Here is a 21,585-nt window from a genome sequence, read left to right as displayed (position 1 = left end):
AATTATTATTGTAAAATATCTTTAAAATATCTTATTTTAATTTATTTAATTTTATTTAAGTTTAAGTAATATTTATTGTCTATATTTAAATATAAAAAATATTGTGTTAAATATAATAATATATGGGTAAAGTTAAGGCAAAAGTAAAATACCCTTAAATCCAATAATTTTCTTTTTCTATACACTTTCTATATATAAGAGATACTAGATACAAGCAATGTGCAATATGCACGTTTGCTTAATTTTCTTTATAGAATTTATCAATTATTTTTATTAAATTTATATTAATGTCATATAAATTATGAAATAAAAATCCTATTTTAATTAAATAATTTATTTATTTTTGTTTAAGTTTAAGTTTGTTCTAGTTTATGAATTTGGGAGTGACAATAATAGATTATATATTATATGTTTAATGTAATATTAAATATTATAGGTGCATTTTAAATTTAAGTTTCTTGCTAGTTTTTTTAAAAGAAAATAATTTGTTGCTAATTTACAGTAGATTATATTATAGGTTTAATATGATATTAATCTAATAAGTGGGTTTAAATTTAATTAAATGTTTATTTAAGTTATAAAACATATGATTTTATTATTTTTAAATAATTATTATTGTAAAATATCTAAAAAATATCATATTTTAATTTGTTTAATTATTAATTATTTTAAAATAATTATCATTGTAAAATATCTTTAAAATATCTTATTTTTAATTTTTTTAATTATTAATTATTTTTAAATAATTATCATTGTAAAATATCTTATTTTAATTATTTTATTTAAGTTTAACTGTTTAGAAACTACCGTTAAATATAAGAATATTCTGTTAAATATAAAAATATTCTGTTAAAGTTAACCTTAAAAAAATAAAAAATAAACCATTAAAACCAAGAATTTCTGTTATCTACACACTTATTATATAGAAGAGATATAGATTTAGAGTGCCATATCATCTCCTTGAAGCTCTCATTTATATATATATATATATACTAGGTAAAAGCAACTTATAATGCACGTTTGTTTAGTTTTAAAATTGTAAACATTGTATATAATTTTAATAAAAATTGGTTCACTATCTTTTTAAAAATATATATATATATATTTATAATCGAATGAATTATAGTTCTATATTATATATAAATATTTATATAAATAATTTTACATATATGATATTTAAATATAACGTTGACATAGATATATATTTACATGATTACATGATATATGTATAAATAGAATAATATTTTAAAAAAATTGATAATAGAAATAAAATAAGAATAGAAAAAGTCATAGTGTAGATAGTAGTATATATGCATCAACTATTTTTAGATTCTAATATATCTCGCAATGTCTTTTGGTGAATTTGATGAAGAAAAAAAAGCTCAAATCACTTGATAAAAACAAACTATCACACAAATTTATAAGATAAAAAAGTAACATGTATGTCTTTATTATTTTTAAATAAATATGATTTAATTATTTAAATTATCATAAAATATCTTTAAAATACCTTATTTTAATTAATTAATTTATTTATTTATTTTTGTTTAAGTTTATGTTTGTTCTAGTTTTTGAATGTAGCAGTGACAACAGATGATTATATATTATATGTTTAATATAATATTAAGTTTGATTAAATTTTATTTAAGTTATAAAATATATGGTTTTATTATTTTTAAATAATTATGATTGTAAAATATCTCAGAAATATCTTATTTTAATTTATTTAATTATTTATTTATTTAAGTTTAATTCATGTTTGCAATTTACTGTTAAATATAAGAATATTCTGTTAAATATAAAAATATTCTATTAAAGCTAACTGGAAAAAATTAAAAAACCGTTAAAACAAAAAATTTGCGTTATCTACACACACTTTTTATATAGAATAGATATGTATTTTTTAATTAAGGCATATATTTTGTATATTGATACAATTAATGCAATTTTGGCCTTCCTGAAAAAAATTCTTGCATCCGCGGCCCGCCAACTGACTATCATCAACGGAGAGAGAGAGAGAATCAAGAAAGGACTTCGACTGGAAATGGAGAACATAAATGGACATAAATGAATTGGATCAACGTGTTACGATCATTCATCACAAACTAACCATCCCAACATTTGACTCGTGGCAACAACGTGTCAATGGTCAAACTCAAACTTACGTATTGATTGACAAGAATCCAAGTAGCTTCGGTTCTGTTATAGTAACAGTACCCACCAAACAGCTTTTGTGTTCTTTCTGTTTCGAAAACCTTTCTTCTTCTTCTTCTTCTTCCGTAAACAAACACCTCATTCTTTCTCATCTTCCCTTCCTTGACGATCTAATTCAGATACTTATTCGCATAAGAAAGTTGTCTCTCATTTCATTTTGGTCCCTTTACTTGCTCTGTTTAACTAGTGTCAAAAACAGAACGAACTATGTCAATGTTAAATAAAGATCCACATGCATTGGCCATGGCTTTTCATTGGAGGAATTTTAGTGCAAAAATTAAAAAACGCTTTAAAATTACAATTGGATTTTCTTTTATTTTTATTAATTTTTTTGTTTTGGGTCGTGTTTGGATTGGATAGTGCTTATAATTTTTTTATTGCAGGGTAGAGATGGTCCATGCTGCTTATTATAGGGGGTCCCCTCCCAGTATTTTGAAGGAGATTTGCTATGGAATAACTATTGGCCTCACAGCTGAGTACTTTTGGAAAAGGTACCACTGGAATGTCCAGAAGAGAAGGAAGGAATTTTACGATATGCTTGACAGGGGTGAAGTGAGTGTTGTGGTCGAAGATAAGTAGGGATATGTACACAAATAACAAGTATAGCTATCCAAATAAATAAATAAAAACTATGTTGTTTTAACTTTATGTCTTTTAATGCATGGTCTTATGTAATGAGATTTTATACTTTTGTAATACGTGAACCTATTGACCCTATTGATTAGACATGACTGAGTTTGTAGCTTACGTTTGATTTTATTGCAAATAAATTTTTGGGATGAGATGAGAGTAACTCAGTTGAGAATTTAGATTTATGCCTTGATTTGGATTAGGGTAGTGTGACAGATCACAGAAATGGTTTTTTATTTGGAGGCTTTCTCATTATACAATTCATATTCTCTCTGAAAGTGATAACAAGGCAATGAATTTATGTAAAAAAAATAAAAATGTGCACTTCTAAGCTCCTCTATAATGTCTTTTTCTCAATGTCTTTACAATGCTATTTAATCTTAGTGTTTCAGTAGACATTGTCAATAAACTTGATTTTAAAGATACTTATTTTGCTTTCACGTAATTTCATATCTTTCAGGATAGAAATAAGTTAGGAGTTTATGGTCCCATTTAGGGAGTAAATTAAGGTACAAGTTAGCTTAAAAAGATATTGTTGTGCTCATCAAAGCAACAATCTCCTCATTTATTACACAATTAATTATATAATATCATAGATATGCAAACTCACCACTTTTGTATAGTCTATGTCTATTCAAGATGTCACATCTAGTGTTATTAATATTACCTAACTACCACTACCTATATAATGCTGTATAATTCAATAACAATTATAAAAGCATTGTACCTGTCCCAGTGACAAGTACCAATTCGCATTACAGATTAAACCATATAATACACCGGTTTTGTCTAAAGAAGATAATGTTCATGACAGCTCAAGTAGAGTATAAGCCATAAGGAAATGAAACAAGGCCCCCCAATGAGTGTGAGACTAATACCATTAAGCAGGTCCTAATCAAACTGTCCCCACCTCCTCCTTTTGAAATTTATGGTAAGCATCAATTTTTGGAGGTGGTCCCTTGATTCTATATATAAAAAATATATATTCCAACATTGTGTACTGTATATCAATTCAGATTTGCTTTTCACATAACAAAAACTTGAGTAACCGTACTGTTAAACCAACCCTTGTGGCAGTATGTATGAGTAAACCATCCAAATAATTTGCCTCTTTCCCATTTGCATGATTAGTAATGGTTTTGCTATCAAGTAAAGTAATCACTTCACAAAGTTCGAATCTTGTACTTGCTAGTATCAGTCTCTCTGGACATGGTGAACTCTACTTGGACTCAGTTTAGTTTTGTAACTATCTATGCCAGTTATTTCTCATATTCTTGTTTGCCCTACTGAACTGTTGGAGCTAGAAATCTCTGAAGATGTGTAGGACGCTTCAACTCTAGTCACGGCGTTCGATACTAAGCTCTGTGAGCTGTAAGACCTTGTGGAGCTGGTTGGGTTTAAAGCACTGGCGTTTAGAAATGGGGGTTGGTTTGGAGCTGGTATCTCCTTTTCCCTGTTGGTTAGCATTGAAACTACTGCAGTCATGGATGGTCTAAAAGAGGCCGAGGCCTGCGTGCAAAGAAGCCCAATTTGAAGCACATTGGCTACTTCTTTTGCTGGGATGTCACCTTTCATGCAGTCAACAGCTTCGGCCAACTTATCTGACTTGTAGAGCATCCAAATCTGTATAAAGTCAAACAATCTCACTGAGTAAGATGCTTAAGAGTGAATATTTCCCACTTTCTCAAATAATCTCAAGAACCCATTTCGACAATCTAAGTAAAGATGCTTACTGTTTGTAAAAGAGAGCCTGAATCTTGTGTGAAAGCACAGTTTCTTCTACCGCAAACAATTTCAAGCACCAACACTCCAAAACTATACACATCTGCTTTTTCTGTGAGTTGTCCTCGAACAAGATATTCAGGAGCCATATATCCTCTGTTTCACATTATGGTATACAATCATTAATCATAAGGGGAACCAAAGAAAAAGTTTCATATTGAGAAACTACCTAATGGGAACTGGCAGGTCGGCAAAGAGAAAAAGTAGGGTGTAATAATAATTATAGAAAGGGAATGAAAAGTTTATTTTTAATAAGCCACCAAACTTTTAGGTACTCTCAATCTTAAAGAGAACAGTACAAAGTGCACATAAGAAAAATCCCAATAAAAAAGGGAGATTTTAACTCACAGTGTTCCAGCAATCCCAGTGCTGAGATGAGTCTTATCAGCACCAAAACAACGAACAAGCCCAAAGTCTGCAATTTTGGGAGTCAGATTCTCATCAAGAAGAACATTACTGCTTTTAATGTCCCTATGGATTATTCTTAACTGGGAACCTCCATGAAGATAGGCAAGCCCCTCGGCTGTTCCAACAATGATGTTAAACTTCTGCTTCCAGTTCAGAATCTGAACCTTGTTCTTCTCTGCATTTCAAAATATAATATTAGGACCCTTTGCTTGTATTGCAACCATTCAAATTGAGAACTAATGTAGAGAAAAAGAAAATTTACCAAAAAGAAACTGATCGAGGCTCCTGTTGGGTACATACTCATACACCAACAAGCTCTCCGGGCCTTCAATACTACAACCAAGAAGTTTAACAAGGTTCTTGTGTTGCATTCCACTAATCAAATTAACTTCATTGAAGAACTCATCCACCCATTGCCTTGTATTATAGATCAATCTCTTAACTGCTACAGTTTTCCCATTTGGAAGAGTCCCCTTATACACAGAACCAGCTCCACCCTGTCCAATTTTCTTTGAGGGACTGAAATAATCTGTGGCTTTCTCAAGTGTTTCATATTTGAAACTCAAACTAGACTTGTTAAAACAGAAAGAGCTCTGGCCCATGTTACGCCGAGCTAGATGAAAAATTCAACAGAAAAAAGTACATTAAATTAGTACCATTTTCTTGTTCATTCTTTTCAAACTGGAGAATTGTTAAGGCAGAAAGTCATACCAGCTTTAATCTTAATCATTTTAGCATAGGCTGCATAGGCACCAAACAGAGACAGCATTAAGAATGCTGCTGCTGCTAGAACAATCGCTATAATGATTCCTCTTCTTCTCGAAGTGCCTGAAACGCAAAGAAAATGTAAAATACATATATACACATAAGACAAAGTGTTGAATTCTGTTTGGTTACTGAGAAATTTTCTGGACTCACTCCTCTTCTCTGCTTCTGCCTCATCGTTATAGAACTTCTCAGTCGAATATCTCAAATAGCACCCTGCGTTCATACTCCTCCCTTCTCTCTTCGGCGCACACTTCTTCGCAGCCGTACTCGCCTTCTGCAAGCAAGCTCGGCAGCCCTCGGCGCTGACGGTTTTCCAACACTGAGCCAAGGCGTAAACACCATCTCCCGCCGCCACGCCAAACCCACTACCATTCTTAACCGTAGCAGCCCTCGTCGCGTTCCCAATCACGAACCCAACCTCGGCCACGAATTTCGACCTCGAAGTCGAACCATCCAACGGCGCAGATATCGCGCTGCAGTTGAACGAATCACGAACTGCGTCGGTACTCTCGTTATAGAAGCTGTAATTATCGTACCGAAGAAAACATCCGTCGAGGTAAATTCGAGCCGAGACGGAGGGCAAGCAACGGGGAAGCCTGGTTCGACTGGCGGCGTAGCAGAGGAGACAATCCATATGGGACAGGTCTTGATGACATTGGGCTAAACCGTACATGGGCAGCCCATTTGTAGAGTTATCGAAATGAGTGGCCCATTGGCTTGTGTTGACGCCTTGGGCAATGCTCTCCATTTCTCTGACGAAAGTCGGAACCAAGCTCACCTTCGCCGGAGGTTTCCCGATGCCGCAGTAGAGGCTGGCTTCGGTGATTCTAGGATCGGAGAGACATGGGCATGAAAGAAAAGAGAATATTATGGCCATCGAGACCAAGGATATGAAATCCCATGTCTTGTTTTTCTCATTGGAAATCAAAATTTGCATGGTTTTCATCATCAATCTACTGTGTAATGTAGTCGCAGAGCAAAAACATCAAAACTGAGAAAGTTAAAAAAAAAAAAAAAAACAAGAGAGAGTATTATTATTAGTAATACAAAAAAAGCTGCCAAATTTGACTACAAATATTACTACTGCTTCTTCTGAATTTTTTTATTCTTTTGGGTCATTATCACTGAAACGCAAGTGAAAGCAGCTGGTCTCTGGGTTAGGAAGAACAGAGTCATTATTAATTGCATAAAAAGTTAATTAAGATGATGATCATAAAATTGATTATTTGGATCACACTTTTCTTTTATAATCTTATATTCTTTACTTTTATTATTAGTTTTATTTTTAGAAAAAAAAAATAACTTTATTCTATCTTTGCTGTTCCAAATTGACCTGTATGATCTTTTATAATTAATTGTACTAAAATGTTGTTCTTTCCATGGTTTCTTTCTAGAATATATTACTATTGTTAGCTCACGTAGTTGGCATACCTGCTTCAACCCATAGTCTTTCAGACTTCAATTTTTTACGAGTGATTTTTCCATCAACTAAAGTTGTTTAATAAAAAATAAAACTTTTTGCGCTAGAATATTTTCAATGTTGAATTTTTCTTCCTTTCATTTTATTGGTTTAATATTTTGGAAGCTCTCCTGTCTTTTTCTTAAGCAAAACTTTAATACATTTAGCACGAGGATAGACATAAGACACCGTTTGGTGCTTAATCTAACTTGTGATGATGATAATATTTTAATTTATAATATTAGGACTTTTTTAAATTCAACATGTGTAATAAGTTGGATGCTACATTTTGTGATTAGTTAAATTTAATATTGAATCTATTTGGGTCAAAATCTTCCCCAAATCTTTTTTTTTTATTTTCATTTGAACACAAATTCAATTGTAGACATTTGTTAATGTAGTCCCGTTAATTAATACACATTCTGTTAGTTAAACCAATAGTATAAATGTGTTCTTCAATGGATTGTCTAGAAAGAACAAAAGGGAAGTACCTGCAAGAAGATATTCTGATGCTTACGTCAGTATATTGTTCTTACTCACAATCCACAGTCTATGCAAACTTTCATCAATCTAAAATTCGAGAGACCTAAGATAGGTCTCTGTAAAATCCATTTTTGGCTAAACTTTAATTTAAACAAAATATTTTAATTGTTTAAAGAAAAATCAGTAGCATATCTCTATATTGATTTTCGGTTTTATTGGAAATATTTTCAGCTGGTTTTGTAATGTGAAAAGATCTTTAAGTGTGAATATATTTGTTACCTTATTTATCTCAAATAATCAATTTTTGGTAAAAATATATTGTGCAAATATCTTGAGATTATTTTCAGGGATTATGTCTATTCTGGAATTAAGTTGTTGTCGAAAATAAACATGGTCAAAAGAAATGACCATGTTCGTTTTGCCAGATGAGACTAATTTCATTGCTGACTCATCAGTTTCCTTTTCTGTCGACACAGAATACATCTGGCTGGTTGATTTCCTAAATCAAAGGAATTCGCAAATTGATTCCAAAGGTACCAGAAAATCATGGCCTTGGACAATTTCCCTGCCTATAAATACCTTGCCAAGGCCTTTGGATTTTTCACCTCTTCCATTTTGAATATTTGTAAACGTTATGCTATTTTGAAGAGTGTGTTTATTTGTAGAGATTAAGTTTGTTCACCTTAATCTTTGTAAGTGTGCTGAGTGTACTTGTGGATATCTATCTAGTCCATTGTAATCAGATAGTGTCTATTGTGATCGTGTTCATAAGGATCTTCGGGAGAGGATTCGATCTAAGTCTCACTTCGGGAGGAAGTGTGCACTCGCTGTTCTTTGAAGGGAGTTCAAGAGAATCAGCGTTTCATCAAACCAGATTCGTAGAGAAGAGTACAACAAGATTGCGGCAATAGTTTAAGAGGGAGTCTTACATTGTTTAAGTCAATGCTTTTGTACACTTTGTTTCTTTACTAATTGGTTTATTCTCTGGGCGTGGCCTCAAGGAGTAGGATATTCGAAAGGGTTTCTGAACCTTGTAAAAATTCGCTGTGTTCTTTAATTTTTGCACTGTCTAATTTTTATGTTCAGTTCTGTCGTGACAAGTTCGGATTCTGTCCCGACAGAACCGTTTTCTATGTAAACAACTAATTACCATTCTGCATTTTAATTAATTAATTGTTTAATTAATCTGGTAATTACTAAAAACGGAATTTCAATTGGTATCAGAGCGGGTTACTAAACTCTTAGTGCGATCTTGTATTTTTTCGTTTGTTTTGTGTCTTGTGAAATGTCTTTCTTTGCAGAAGGTGGATCTATAACTCGTCCTCCTTTGTTGAATGATTCCAACTATCCTTATTGGAAGGTTAGGATGAGAGACTTTATTAAATCACAAGAAGAAAAGGCATGGAGATCAATCTTAACCAGTTGGACACCCCCGTCTGAATCTGATGATGTCACAAAGGTAAAATTTGAAATTAACTGGACTGATGCTGAAGATAAATTATCCAATTATAACAACAAAGCTTTGCATGCTATCTTTAATGGCGTTGGTGAAGGTTACATAAAATTAATATCTTCGTGTGAATCTGCCAAAGAAGCTTGGGAAATCCTTCAAACTCAATTTGAAGGAACTGCTGATGTAAAACGTTCTAGGCTCGTTATGTTAACTGCAAGATTTGAAAATCTCAGAATGACAGAGACTGAGTCTCTCACAGAATTCTATGAAAGATTGTCTGATATAGCTAATGAATATTTTTCTTTGGGAGAAAAATTAGAAAATAATGTGTTAGTTCGAAAAATGGTTAGAGTACTTCCTGACAGGTTTCAAACAAAGCTCACAGCAATTGAAGAAGCCAAAGATATCGACACAATGAAAGTTGAGGAATTGATGGGTTCATTGCGAACGTTTGAACTCAATCAACAAATTCGCCAAAAGGAAAATCCAATTGCTCCCAAAGAAAAATCAGTTGCTCTCAAATCATCCAAAATAAAAGATTCTGAAGAAAATGATGGTGAAGACGAAATGGCTTTGTTGACCAAAAATTTTCAAAAATACATGAAAAAGATTGGTAACAAAAAATCCTTGTTCAAATCTTCCAAAGGTAATCAATTTTCTAGACCTTTTGACAATAACAATAAAAGAGGCGTGCAATGCAGGGAATGTGAAGGATTTGGTCACATTCAATCTGAATGTGCTAACACACTGAAGAAAAATAAAAAGGTAATGGCAGCTACTTGGAGTGATCAGGACTCTGAAAGTAGTGATGAGGAAGATAACTTGAATCTTGCCTTAACCTCTGTTGTTTCTGCATTAACACTAAATTTGCAGGATAATAAAAGGGTTGTTTGTCTAAACAATACTGTACAGGAAGATAATTCTGATTGTGAATCTAGTGAGTCTGATCTAGACGAGGATTCTCTGAAAGAATCATACAAAGATATGTATGATCAATGGTTAAGGGTTTGTTCTGATAATCGGTTAATGGCAAGCAATAATAAATTCTTATAGGAAAAGAATGATGATCTTGTAAACATTGTGAACAATCTTGAAGAAAAAATTATTGCAAAAGATTGTGAAATTAAGCGATTGGCACATGAAATTAATCACATGATTAAAGGTGTTAAAATGCTTAATCCAAATTCCAGGATTTTGGATGATGTTATTGATGCAGGTCAAAAAGCTGGTAATTTTTCTGGATTGGGATCTGATGGTTTTAAATCAAAAGGAAAAACCATTTTTGTGAAATCTGGAATACATTCTGTTGCATCCGCTAACTTTTCTGCAGGTACATCTCACACAGTTGATTCAAAAAAAAGCAAATCTGTTTCCACATCTGTTAAACAGAGCAATTTTCTCAAAAGACCCAACACAGATCGATTCATTCCAATATGTCATTTCTGTGGAATGAAAGGACACATCCGACCCAGATGTTTTACTATGATGAATGTTTTCAAAAACAATTATTTAAATCATTATAGTAAAACAAAACATGTTGTGAGAAAACCTTCAAAATATGTTTGGGTTGAAAAAACAAGAAAAACTTGTCTTGCTGCTTTTACTTTGTCATAAATCTCGTGCTTCTAATTCTTGGTATTTTGATAGTGGATGCTCTAGACATATGACAGGTGATGCAAATATACTCACCAATTTCAAATCTATGAAATGTGGTGGAGTAACCTTTGGTGATGGTATGTCAGGTAATATTCTTGGAAAAGGTACTCTGAGTCTTGATGGTTTACCAAAATTGAGAAATGTTTTACTTGTTGAAGGACTTAAGGCTAATTTAATTAGTATAAGTCAAATTTGTGATCAAGGCTTCACTGTAAATTTTTCTCGTTATGATTGCAATGATGTTGATCAAAATGGCGTGAGTGTATTGAAAGGATATAGATCCATTGATAATTGCTATACTCTTTCTCCATCTCTCACATGTCACTCTGCTATAAGTAATACCACTGATTTATGGCATGAGAAACTGGGTCATATAAATTTCAAAAGTTTGAAAAAAATTGCAAGTGCAGGATTAGTTTGTGGTTTACCCAAGTTGGGTAATGAATCTGCAGGTAAATGTGAACCGTGTCAGTTGGGGAAACAATTAAAAAACTCCCACACAACTGTCACGGGAATCAATACTTCAAAAGTTCTTGAACTTTTGCGCATGGATCTTATGGGTCCCATTCAAGTTGAAAGTATCATGGAAAAAGGTATATCTTTGTGTGTGTTGATGATTTTTCACGTTTTACTTGGGTTGACTTCTTAAGGGAAAAATCAGACATGTTTGATGCTTTCAAAAATCTGTGCATTAAATTGAGAGTTGAAAAAGATTGCAATATAGGCAAGATTGTGAGAATTAGAAGTGATCATGGTAAAGAATTTGAGAATATTTTTTATGATGATTTCTGTAAATCTCTAGGAATCTCTCATGAGTTCTCAGCTCCCAAGACTCCAGAACAAAATGAGGTTGTTGAGAGAAAAAATAGAACCTTGCAGGAGATGGCCAGAGTAATGCTAAACAGTAAAAAACTCTCTAAACGATTGTGGGCAGAAGCAATATTCACTGCTTGCTACACAATCAATCGAGTTTTTCTTAGGCCAGGTACTTTCAAAACTCCCTACGAAATTTGGAAAGGTAAAAAGCCCAATGTAAGTTATTTTCATGTTTTTGGTTGCATATGCTATATTCTCAGAGATCGTGAGAATATTGGAAAATTTGATTCAAAAAGTGATATAGGAGTGTTTCTTGGATATTCTATGAATAGTAGAGCTTATCGTGTTTTTAACATGAGAACTCAAGCTGTAATGGAATCATCCAATGTTGTTGTTGATGATTTAAAAGATTTTTCTGAATATTCCAATGAAGAAGAAATTGACAAGTTTATTGCAGAAACCTCTCAGACAGAATCTCCTACGGTGAAAAAAGATGATGTTGTGCCCTCTCATACTGAATCTGTTACAACAGAAGCTGAATCTGTTCCAACATCGTCCGATCGATCAACAAAGGAAAGGCCAGAAATCATCACAGATTCAATACAGAGAGAACCTTTTACCATAATAAAAAATAATCATCCTTCAGATCTCATTCTTGGTGATATTGAAGAAAGCATGGTAACAAGAAAAAGGTATGTGAATTTGGTTCAATTCGTTTGTTTTACATCCAGCTTTGAACCAAAAAATGTGAAAGAAGCCCTGAATGATGAGTCATGGATAAAAGCAATGTAAGAAGAATTGGAACAATTCACAAGAAATAAGGTATGGACTCTTGTTCCTAGGCCAAATCATACAAATGTTATTGGTACCAAATGGATTTTCAAAAATAAAACTGATGAATTTGGTACAATAATAAGAAATAAAGCTAGGCTAGTTGCTCAGGGGTATACTCAAATTGAAGGAGTTGATTTTGATGAAACTTTTGCCCCTGTCGCAAGACTTGAGTCAATAAGATTGCTATTGGTTGTTTCCTGTGTTGTTGGATTCAAACTTTTTCAAATGGATGTCAAATCTGCATTTTTAAATGGAAATTTGAATGAGGAAGCATTTGTTGAACAACCAAAAGGATTTGAAGATCCACATAATCCTAATCATGTTTTTCAACTTAAAAAGGCTCTCTATGGTCTGAAACAGGCTCCTAGAGCTTGGTATGAAAGATTGACTCAATTCCTTGTTTCAAATGGGTATAAAAGAGGAGGAGTAGATAAAACTATTTTCATCAAAAATGTTTATTCTGATATTGTCATTGCTCAAATCTATGTTGATGATATTGTTTTTGGCTCTACTTCTAACACTTTAGTGTAGGAATTTGTCAAACAAATGACGAATGAGTTTGAAATGAGTATGGTAGGTGAGTTAACCTATTTTCTAGGTTTGCAAGTCAAACAGTCAGAAGATGGAACTTTTATCTCTCAAAGTAAGTATGCAAAAAATCTGGTCAAGAAATTTGGGATGGAGTCTGCCAAACACGCCAAAACACCAATGGGAACCATAGTCAAACTAACCAAGGATGAAAGTGGTGTTAAAGTTGATCCAACCTTGTACAGAAGCATGATTGGAAGTCTTCTGTATCTCACAGCCAGCTGTCCTGATATAAGCTACAGTGTGGGGGTATGTGCTCGATATCAAGGAGATCCTATGGAATCACATGTGACAGCTGCAAAGCGAATCATCTGTTATGTAAATGGTACTCAGGAATATGGAATTTGGTACTCAAAGGAAACAAACTCTAACCTTGTTTGCTTTAGTGATGCTGATTGGGCAGGAAATGCAGATGACCGAAAGAGTACAAGTGGGGGATGTTTTTATCTGGGAAACAATCTGGTTTCCTGGCATAGCAAGAAACAAAATTCTATCTCTCTGTCTACTGCTGAGGCCGAGTACATAGCTGCAGGAAGCTGTTGTGCGCAATTGTTGTGGATGAAAAAAATGATGACAGATTATGGGTTTGATCTTAAAACTTTGACTATTTTCTGTGATAACACTAGTGCTATTAATATCTCAAAAAATCTTGTCCAACACTCTCGCACTAAACACATTGACATTCGTCATCATTTTATTAGGGAACTTGTTGAAAATAAAAATTTGATCTTAGAATATATTGAGACTGACAAATAGATTGTAGATATTTTTACAAAAGCCCTTGATACAGGCAGGTTTGATTCCCTCAGGAAATCCTTGGGGGTTTGCCCCAATTAAATGGGTTTGTGTTGTACCTTATCCCTGTGCTTGAAAAAGTTGTGTGATGTCTCCTTGTCCTTGCTCACCGAAAAAGTCTCAATCATTTTGTCAAAATATATTTTTACTTTAGGTTAGAAATTATAGTTAATATATTTCATGCTATTTTTCTTTAAAATAAAATTCAAAAAACAAATAGTCCCTCCAATTAATATTTCTTCAATTCAATCTGTGTTTTTGTGTGTGATCTTTTGTTCCTCGAAAAGTATTTCAAGCTCCATCTTAGAATAGAGCTACCTACACTGTTGTGTAAATTTCTTAACCTTGAGTAAGTTGGAACTATGTAACTAACAATTATGTAGAAGATACTCTACCACTGTTAAAAACAAGCCTTCAGTGTAGTGTGAAAGCGTCTAATTTGGTTACTCATCGAGAAAAAGGCTAACAATTGCCACATAGGGCAATGTCCCTGAAAAAGGCTAAAAATTGCCATACAGGGCAATGATCTCTACTTTCACAATCACACACAAATGCTTGAGATACACTGTTGGGCAAAATTTGTAAGTCTCATACACACTGATTGATTTGAGTGAAATATTTTTTGTGATTGGAATAAATGTTTTGTGATATCTTATTTTGAAAAATAAAAGCATGATTTATATTAAATGTATTTTCTAAACCTTATAGTAAAAATGTGTTTTGATATAATGATTGTTTCTTTCTCCACATGCAAGGGCACGAAGACATTGGGCACTAATCAAAATGGGATATTTTTTTTGGTACATTCGATTCTTCTACTTAATATAATATAATAAAAAAAATATATATAAAAAAATAATAATATATATATATAATTATATAATAATATATTTCTTTTTGAGGGAAATCAAATCTATGTGTGTCAAAAAGGGTATGTTGTATCTTGATTGCTTTTGTCCTTATCTCATATTTTATTAAGATCAAAAGTTTCCATTTTTGGCTTGTTTCCCAATTTGTGTCGTGCACTATTGTTGGCAGTTATTATTGAGATATTTGGTGTGTTCTTTCCAAAAGTGTTTATCCTTTTTAATTGTCAAATAAAGGAATTAAAGATCAAATCCCTACCTTTTTCTGTCTTTATATTCGGATTTCCTTGGGCCCAATACTTCAACTGTCTCCATTCTTCTTCTTTTTGGTTCTTTGTTTTCCCTTGGCAGTTTTTCTCTCATTCTCGTGCAACAATGGTGAGAACCAGAGGAAATGGCTCTCGGTCTGTCAAGTCAGTGGCTGGTTCATTGACTGCATCTCCATCCCTCACCAAGAAGAAAGCTCGGAAGAGTACTTTGTCTCATCCCATCCACATTGATGGTTCCATCACCACGAGCAAAGCCGTGGTCATTCCGGACCTTGAAGCCCCCAAAGTTCCGACTGAACTCCCTACATCGGCGGCTCCGCTCGCCTCTGTCCCAGGGTCTTCCAAAAGGGGCTGAGCATCTCCATCAGAGGATGTCTCTGATCATGGTCGTGATCCTGCCAAAGCCCATTCTGATTCCTCAGAGTCACCTGATGTGCTTGCTCCCTAGAAGAAAAGCAAGGGTTGGTTCCAGGTCTCTTCTTTTCGAAAATCTCCTTGTTCCAAAGGGACTGATCCGTCTGATTCCTCACCAAAGGCTTCATCTCCCGTGGGTTCCACTCCTCGTTCCAAGTTTAGGTCAAAGGTAAAGAAAATTCCTCCACCTTGTTCTTCTTCTGAAACTGACCCTTCTTCATATTGTGTTCCCTCTGATGAAGATCCCCTTGAAGACGACCCCTCTCTTGAGGAAAATGTTGGCTTTGAAGACGAATCTGACCCATCAGAGGACCCTCCTGTTTCACCAAAGGGCAAGAAATCAGTGAAAATTCCTGAGATTCGCACCAAGTCTCCTTTGGGTCCCAAAGTCTCTCTAGGTTCTTCCTTTAAGGCTCACTCTCTAAATTTTTGTTTCAATGACAATGAGAAAAATATGAAGCACTATGTGCATCGTGATTTTATCTGTGAGAAAAAAATTTCATTCTCGGCCCATAGAGTGTTTGGAGTCATAAAAAATGTTGAGGATCGGGGGTGGTTAGGTTCTTTAACCGGGCTGGATGGTTTTGTTCCTAGAGTTGTTCAAGAATTCTATGCCAATCTCAATGATGATTTGTTTGATAGGAAGTATTTTATGTTTGGACAAGTTTATGTCCGAGAGAATCGGTATTTGTTCAATGCTGCTGAAATTGCCAAGGTTCTTAATTTGCCTCTTTCTGTTGATAATGTTGCCGTGGAGTTTAACAAAGATAAGGTGCTTTTGGAGTTGGTGGGACAAAATATGGTTTGGGAACCTCACTCAGTTCTCAAAGTAACTGATCTTACTTATTACTATGCTGTGCTTCACAAATTTGCCACCTCCAATTGGATTCCCACTACTCATACCTCCACCATTACCTTTGACACGGCCTTCTTTCTGAACAAAGTCGGAACTGGTCTCCAAGTTGATCTTGCCTCTCTCATTTTTGATCAGATCACTGCCTTAGAAAATGCCAAAAAAAAAGGTCAATATTTGGTGTTTCCCCATTTGATCTACAAGTTGCTTGATTCTCAAAAGCATCTTCTCTTGGAATATGAGATCTTGACTCCTTCTAGTGCCGGAGCAAACTACAAACTCAAGAAGGAACCTTCAACTGTCAAAGCAACTAAAGGAATTGCTCTCAAGACTGGCGATGCTGATTCTGTTGCTGCTGAACACGCTGGTGTCAAGGCCACCCTGGAATCTGTTCAAACAGAAGTGATCAGCCTCAAGAGTTATCTCTCAACCATGGTGTCTCGCTTTGCAGCCGATCCTTCCAACTGAGTTCATTTAGTTTTATTTTGCTCTTTTCTTTTTTAATAAATTGTAAAAGAACGCTTTCTTAGTGTCTTTTTGTTTTTTGGGCCACTCCTTTGGCTTCTTGCTAGACAAAAAGGGGGAGTACTAGTGGTTCATTTTTCATTTTGATCAGTTACATTTGAATTGCTTTTCGCAGGGGGAGTCATGCTATAATTTTTTATCCTTGTTACATTTGTGATCATTTTCGCAGGGGGAGCAATCCATTGCTATTTTGCTATTTTTGCTATTTGCTCTAACCTGTCTTATCTTGCAGGATATTTTCAAAATAAACACTTAAAATATTCTTGTCTATCAAGTTGCCAAAGGGGGAGATTGTAAAATCCATTTTTGGCTAAACTTTAATTTAGACAAAATATTTTAATTGTTTAAAGAAAAATCAGTAGCATATCTCCATATTGATTTTCGGTTTTATTGGAAATATTTTCAGCTGGTTTTGTAATGTGAAAAGATCTTTAAGTGTGAATATATTTGTTACCTTATTTATCTCAAATAATCAATTTTTGGTAAAAATATATTGTGCAAATATCTTGAGATTATTTTCAGGGATTATGTCTATTCTGGAATTAAGTTGTTGTCGAAAATAAACATGGTCAAAAGAAATGACCATGTTTGTTTTGCCAGATGAGACTGATTTCGTTGCTGACTCATCAGTTTCCTTTTCTGTCGACACAGAATACATATGGCTGGCTGATTTCCTAAATCAAAGGAATTCGTAAATTGATTCCAAATATACCATAAAATCATGGCCTTGGACGATTTCCCTGCCTATAAATACCTTGCCAAGGCCTTTGGATTTTTCACCTCTTCCATTTTGAATATTTGTAAACGTTATGCTATTTTGAAGAGTGTGTTTATTTGTAGAGATTAAGTTTGTTCACCTTAATCTTTGTAAGTGTACTGAGTGTACTTGTGGATATCTATCTAGTCCATTGCAATCAGATAGTGTCTATTGTGAACGTGTTCATAAGGATCTTCGGGAGGGGATTCGATCTAAGTCTCACTTCGGGAGGAAGTGTGCACTCGCTGTTCTTTGAAGGGAGTTCAAGAGAATCAGCGTTTCATCAAATCAGATTCGTAGAGAAGAGTACAACAAGATTGCGGCAATAGTTTAAGAGGGAGTCTTACATTGTTTAAGTCAATGCTTTTGTACACTTTGTTTCTTTACTAATTGGTTTATTCTCTGGGCGTGGCCCCAAGGAGTAGGATATCCGAAAGGGTTTCTGAACCTTGTAAAAATTCGCTGTGTTCTTTAATTTTTGCACTGTCTAATTTTTATGTTCAGTTCTGTCGTGACAAGTTCGGATTCTGTCCCGACAGAACCGTTTTCTGTGTAAACAACTAATTACCATTCCGCATTTTAATTAATTCATTGTTTAATTAATCTGGTAATTACTAAAAACAGAATTTCAGTCTCTTATATCCCATTTATAGAAAATGGCAAAGAATCAGGTTAAGAAAGTTTATCGTGATTGATCCATGTGTCTAACTTTTTAAACCCTCTTCCCGCCTTTTCTTCCCTTTACGTTATGAGCTCAAATGTTCATCAATCTTCTTGCGCAATCTAAGTTCTGGGCTCGTCTTTCGACCTATCGGTCTTGAGCTCAGCACTTATTCATCCATCCATTCATGTTGAGCTCAAAGTTCATCAATATATTCAGTCATTTTGAGTTCAGAGCTTATCAATCTATTCAACCATTTTGAGCTCAGAGTTCATCAACCTATTAAATCATATTGAGCTCGGAGCTCATCAATCTATTCAATCGTTTTGAGCTCAGATCTCAAAAACATCAATCTATTCAATCGTTTTGAGCTCATTAATCTATTCAATCATTTGGAGCTCAGAGTTCATCAATCTTATTTGTTCATTGTGAACCGAGGGCTCAACAAATATTTCATCCATTTTCAGCTGAGGGCTCATTAATCATACTTCAATTTCTTTAATGGAATCTTTCTTAAAAATGGGCATTTTCTCTTCCGTTATACAATGCCACGTCACTTTGGGGAAATTATTCCCATACAATTGTCCCTTGCCTTTTTTCACTAGCATTATGAGCTAATGAACAAAGGCGATTTCTGAGCCATTTCTATTCGCTCTGCTCTGTGATCTCACATTGATCTGCCGTGATCTCACATTGATCTGCACACGTGCCTGATTTCTTGCAAAGCATTTATTATCAATCCCATCTTTCAAATTTCGAGTCAACCAAGCAAGAAAAATTTCTCTCTCATCTAACCGCCTCGACTCTTCGTCTATCTCCCCATTATTCAATTATCTTTCATTCGCAAAAATTTTATTTCCTTCCTTCTTAAGTCTCCTTCCCCTTTCTTTTCCTCAAACTATTTCTGGTTTCATCTTCATTTACTGTTAGGTCTTATTTCCCTTTGAAAAATTGATCATCAATGACATCCAAATGCTCTTCCAAGAATTCTACTAAAGCTTCGTCTACAGCTTCTTAAAGTAAGGCTATCAGAAGTCTGAAAACCATCAAAGAGAAGTATGCAGAGGCATTTAGTGATCTTGAACGCAAATGCACACTCCCTTCTGAAATTACTATCAGGCGGCTAAGCGATGAAGAACTCAAAAAATGACATTATGAAGACATATGTGCTCAAACAAAACTGTCATCGGGCCCAAGCATCCGAAATTGCTTCGATTTCCAATCCCTCGTCTTCTCGTACATGTGCTTGAAATTACTGGGATTCACTTTATGCAGTTGGTCCCTAATGTTGTCCAAGCTATTTGTTGTTTTACGCGAACTCAATGCAATCGCATGCTCGAAAATCAACCATTTACTACCTTCTATCTTACCCCTAAAAAGGGGTGTTTCATGTTCAAAGATCGATCCTCAGTCATAAAAATTGGGATGGGCTTTCTTTTGTGATTGGGGGCAATTGGTATCCCCCTTACATACCTAAAGACATTTTTGTTCTATCCCGCGTGTTTAGAGAAGGTTAGTTTCCTCTCTAGTACTAACTTTTTTTTTCTTTTGCTTCACAACCTTATGTTAAATTCTCACTTTTTAATTAAAAAAATTTCTAGAGATAAAATGGCCTATGAACGTTGCATGGCCTAACAATTGTGAATCCCACCTTCGATTTTACAAGATCATTCTTGAGAACATGGATGATCCCATTGGTATTGGGATCCTGTTTAAAGAACCAATTAAGAGTTATATGGTCAGGCTTTGTTTCCCTCATTCCATTGATCGCCACGCAACGTTAATCTTACTTGATCATAATAAAGAAATAGAGCAACAATTTTTCAACCGTTATCTCGCATGTGTGACATCTTATAAAGCCAACCCTAACTTTGTCCATCATGCTCACCTGCCATTGAATGATTTGACCATGCTTCAACCCATGGTTTCTCAAGGTTTTGCGCAGTCTAGTGTGGCTTAAGAGGAAGTTTCAGACTATGAGCAGGATTCTGATGATGGGTCTGCTCAAAATATCCATTCCCCTTCTCATTCTCACACTTTGAGTGACGATGCTAACCCTGGAGTGACGTCTGCCCTTCATGATACTGTTTTCATCACTCCATCAACTATTGATCCCTCCTTCACTGTTGTTTCCAGTGCATCTTCATATCTCGAAGTTGAGGAGTTTACTGTTGCCCCTTCTCCTTCTGCCCGAAGGTCTAAGAGGAAAATACTAGCGCACAGGGACAAATGCCCTAAACTTTCCACTTCGGGCGCATCCAAAGGAAAACATTTGGCTAAATTAAAGGACAAAACTAATGCCTCTGAGCTTCCACCTGCCCCCAAGCGCTCAAAAATTTCTACAATTCCAAAATTTTTTGTCGATTCTTCTCATTATGTGTCTTCAACTGGTTCTTTTCCACCCAACCTGCCAAATTCCCCATCACCAAAATTACCACCTCTAGCTTCCCTCTTGCCTGGCTCTGACAAGGAATGGTGGATCAACCCAAAAATTTCAAACATGCTAGCAAGGGCTAGGAGTATTACTGCCTCCCATACCGACTTAAGTTTTAGATAGCCTCCTCTCTTAACAAGCTCAATTCAATCTCCCTTGATTAGCCCTAGATGTGCTTCTGCCCTGGACTCCATCGTTGTCACCACAATGATTGTCCTTCAACCAAGCATGTCATCTGTTGAAAATGTTACTGTTTCCACAGGGCTAGAGGATTTTCCACCTGCCAGCATTCATGCCCTACTTTCCTCAATTTCTCTTCCTTCTCCAGTTCTTGTTGAAACTGCTCAACCTCTTAGTTTAACTGTCCCTGCTATTGTTTCTAGAATTTCGGTCAGCTACCAACCTAATCCTTCAATTTTGTAGAGTGTTCAAGGGAATTAATCGTTGAAGATTTTCAAGACTTGCATTTCTCCCAAGACTTCCCTGAGCTTTGTATCACTTCAAATGATATTGTAATTGTTTGGATGTGGTGACCTTGGATGCTCCAACTGCACATCTGTCTAGCATTACTGCCTCTATAACTTCTCAAACCAAAGACATCATTGCTAGCTCTGCCCAAAATGCCACTCTTGCTTAAACTAGTCGTGTGGTTGACAGCGCAGCCATGAATGTTGCGTCCAACATATCTTGCTTGTTCCTCCCCCATGTGCATCACTTTCACTCAGTGAAAATTGATGCAATTTTGAAATTTGGAGTTGGCAATCCCCATTAGGTTATAGTACAGATTCCCTTTGTACCCCTTGAAGTTGCTCAATTGTTAGTACTACCGCGCGGTTCTATATTTGATGAAAAGAGAATCCTGGAACTTCCACGTGTGCAATTTCCTGAAACTGCACTACAAATGAGCAACACGATAACGA

General features: G+C 34.8%; 2 protein-coding genes across 2 annotated transcripts; one reads left to right on the top strand and one right to left on the bottom strand.

Annotated features, from left to right (window-relative positions):
- Positions 1-3,376: 3,376 nt before the first annotated feature.
- On the bottom strand, positions 3,377-6,938 carry LOC133818183 (cysteine-rich receptor-like protein kinase 42). The gene is made up of 6 exons (XM_062250911.1): positions 5,953-6,938; positions 5,746-5,862; positions 5,297-5,647; positions 4,975-5,209; positions 4,578-4,722; positions 3,377-4,467 (listed from the first exon to the last, which is right to left on the bottom strand). The coding sequence occupies exons 1-6, from the start codon at positions 6,749-6,751 to the stop codon at positions 4,111-4,113; spliced, it is 2,004 nt and encodes a 667-aa protein (XP_062106895.1). The 5' UTR covers positions 6,752-6,938; the 3' UTR covers positions 3,377-4,110.
- A 6,111-nt stretch (positions 6,939-13,049) lies between these two features.
- On the top strand, positions 13,050-16,756 carry LOC133814503 (uncharacterized). Its single transcript, XM_062247451.1, has 4 exons — positions 13,050-13,416; positions 13,495-13,553; positions 15,104-15,349; positions 15,470-16,756. The coding sequence occupies exons 1-4, from the start codon at positions 13,050-13,052 to the stop codon at positions 16,754-16,756; spliced, it is 1,959 nt and encodes a 652-aa protein (XP_062103435.1).
- The last annotated feature ends 4,829 nt before the right edge of the window (positions 16,757-21,585 follow it).

The sequence above is a fragment of the Humulus lupulus genome, chromosome 2, assembly GCF_963169125.1.
Source record: "Humulus lupulus chromosome 2, drHumLupu1.1, whole genome shotgun sequence".
Taxonomy (NCBI): domain Eukaryota; kingdom Viridiplantae; phylum Streptophyta; class Magnoliopsida; order Rosales; family Cannabaceae; genus Humulus; species Humulus lupulus.
Note: the sequence above shows the minus strand (reverse complement) of the source record. Positions and strands in the feature narration are given on the sequence as shown.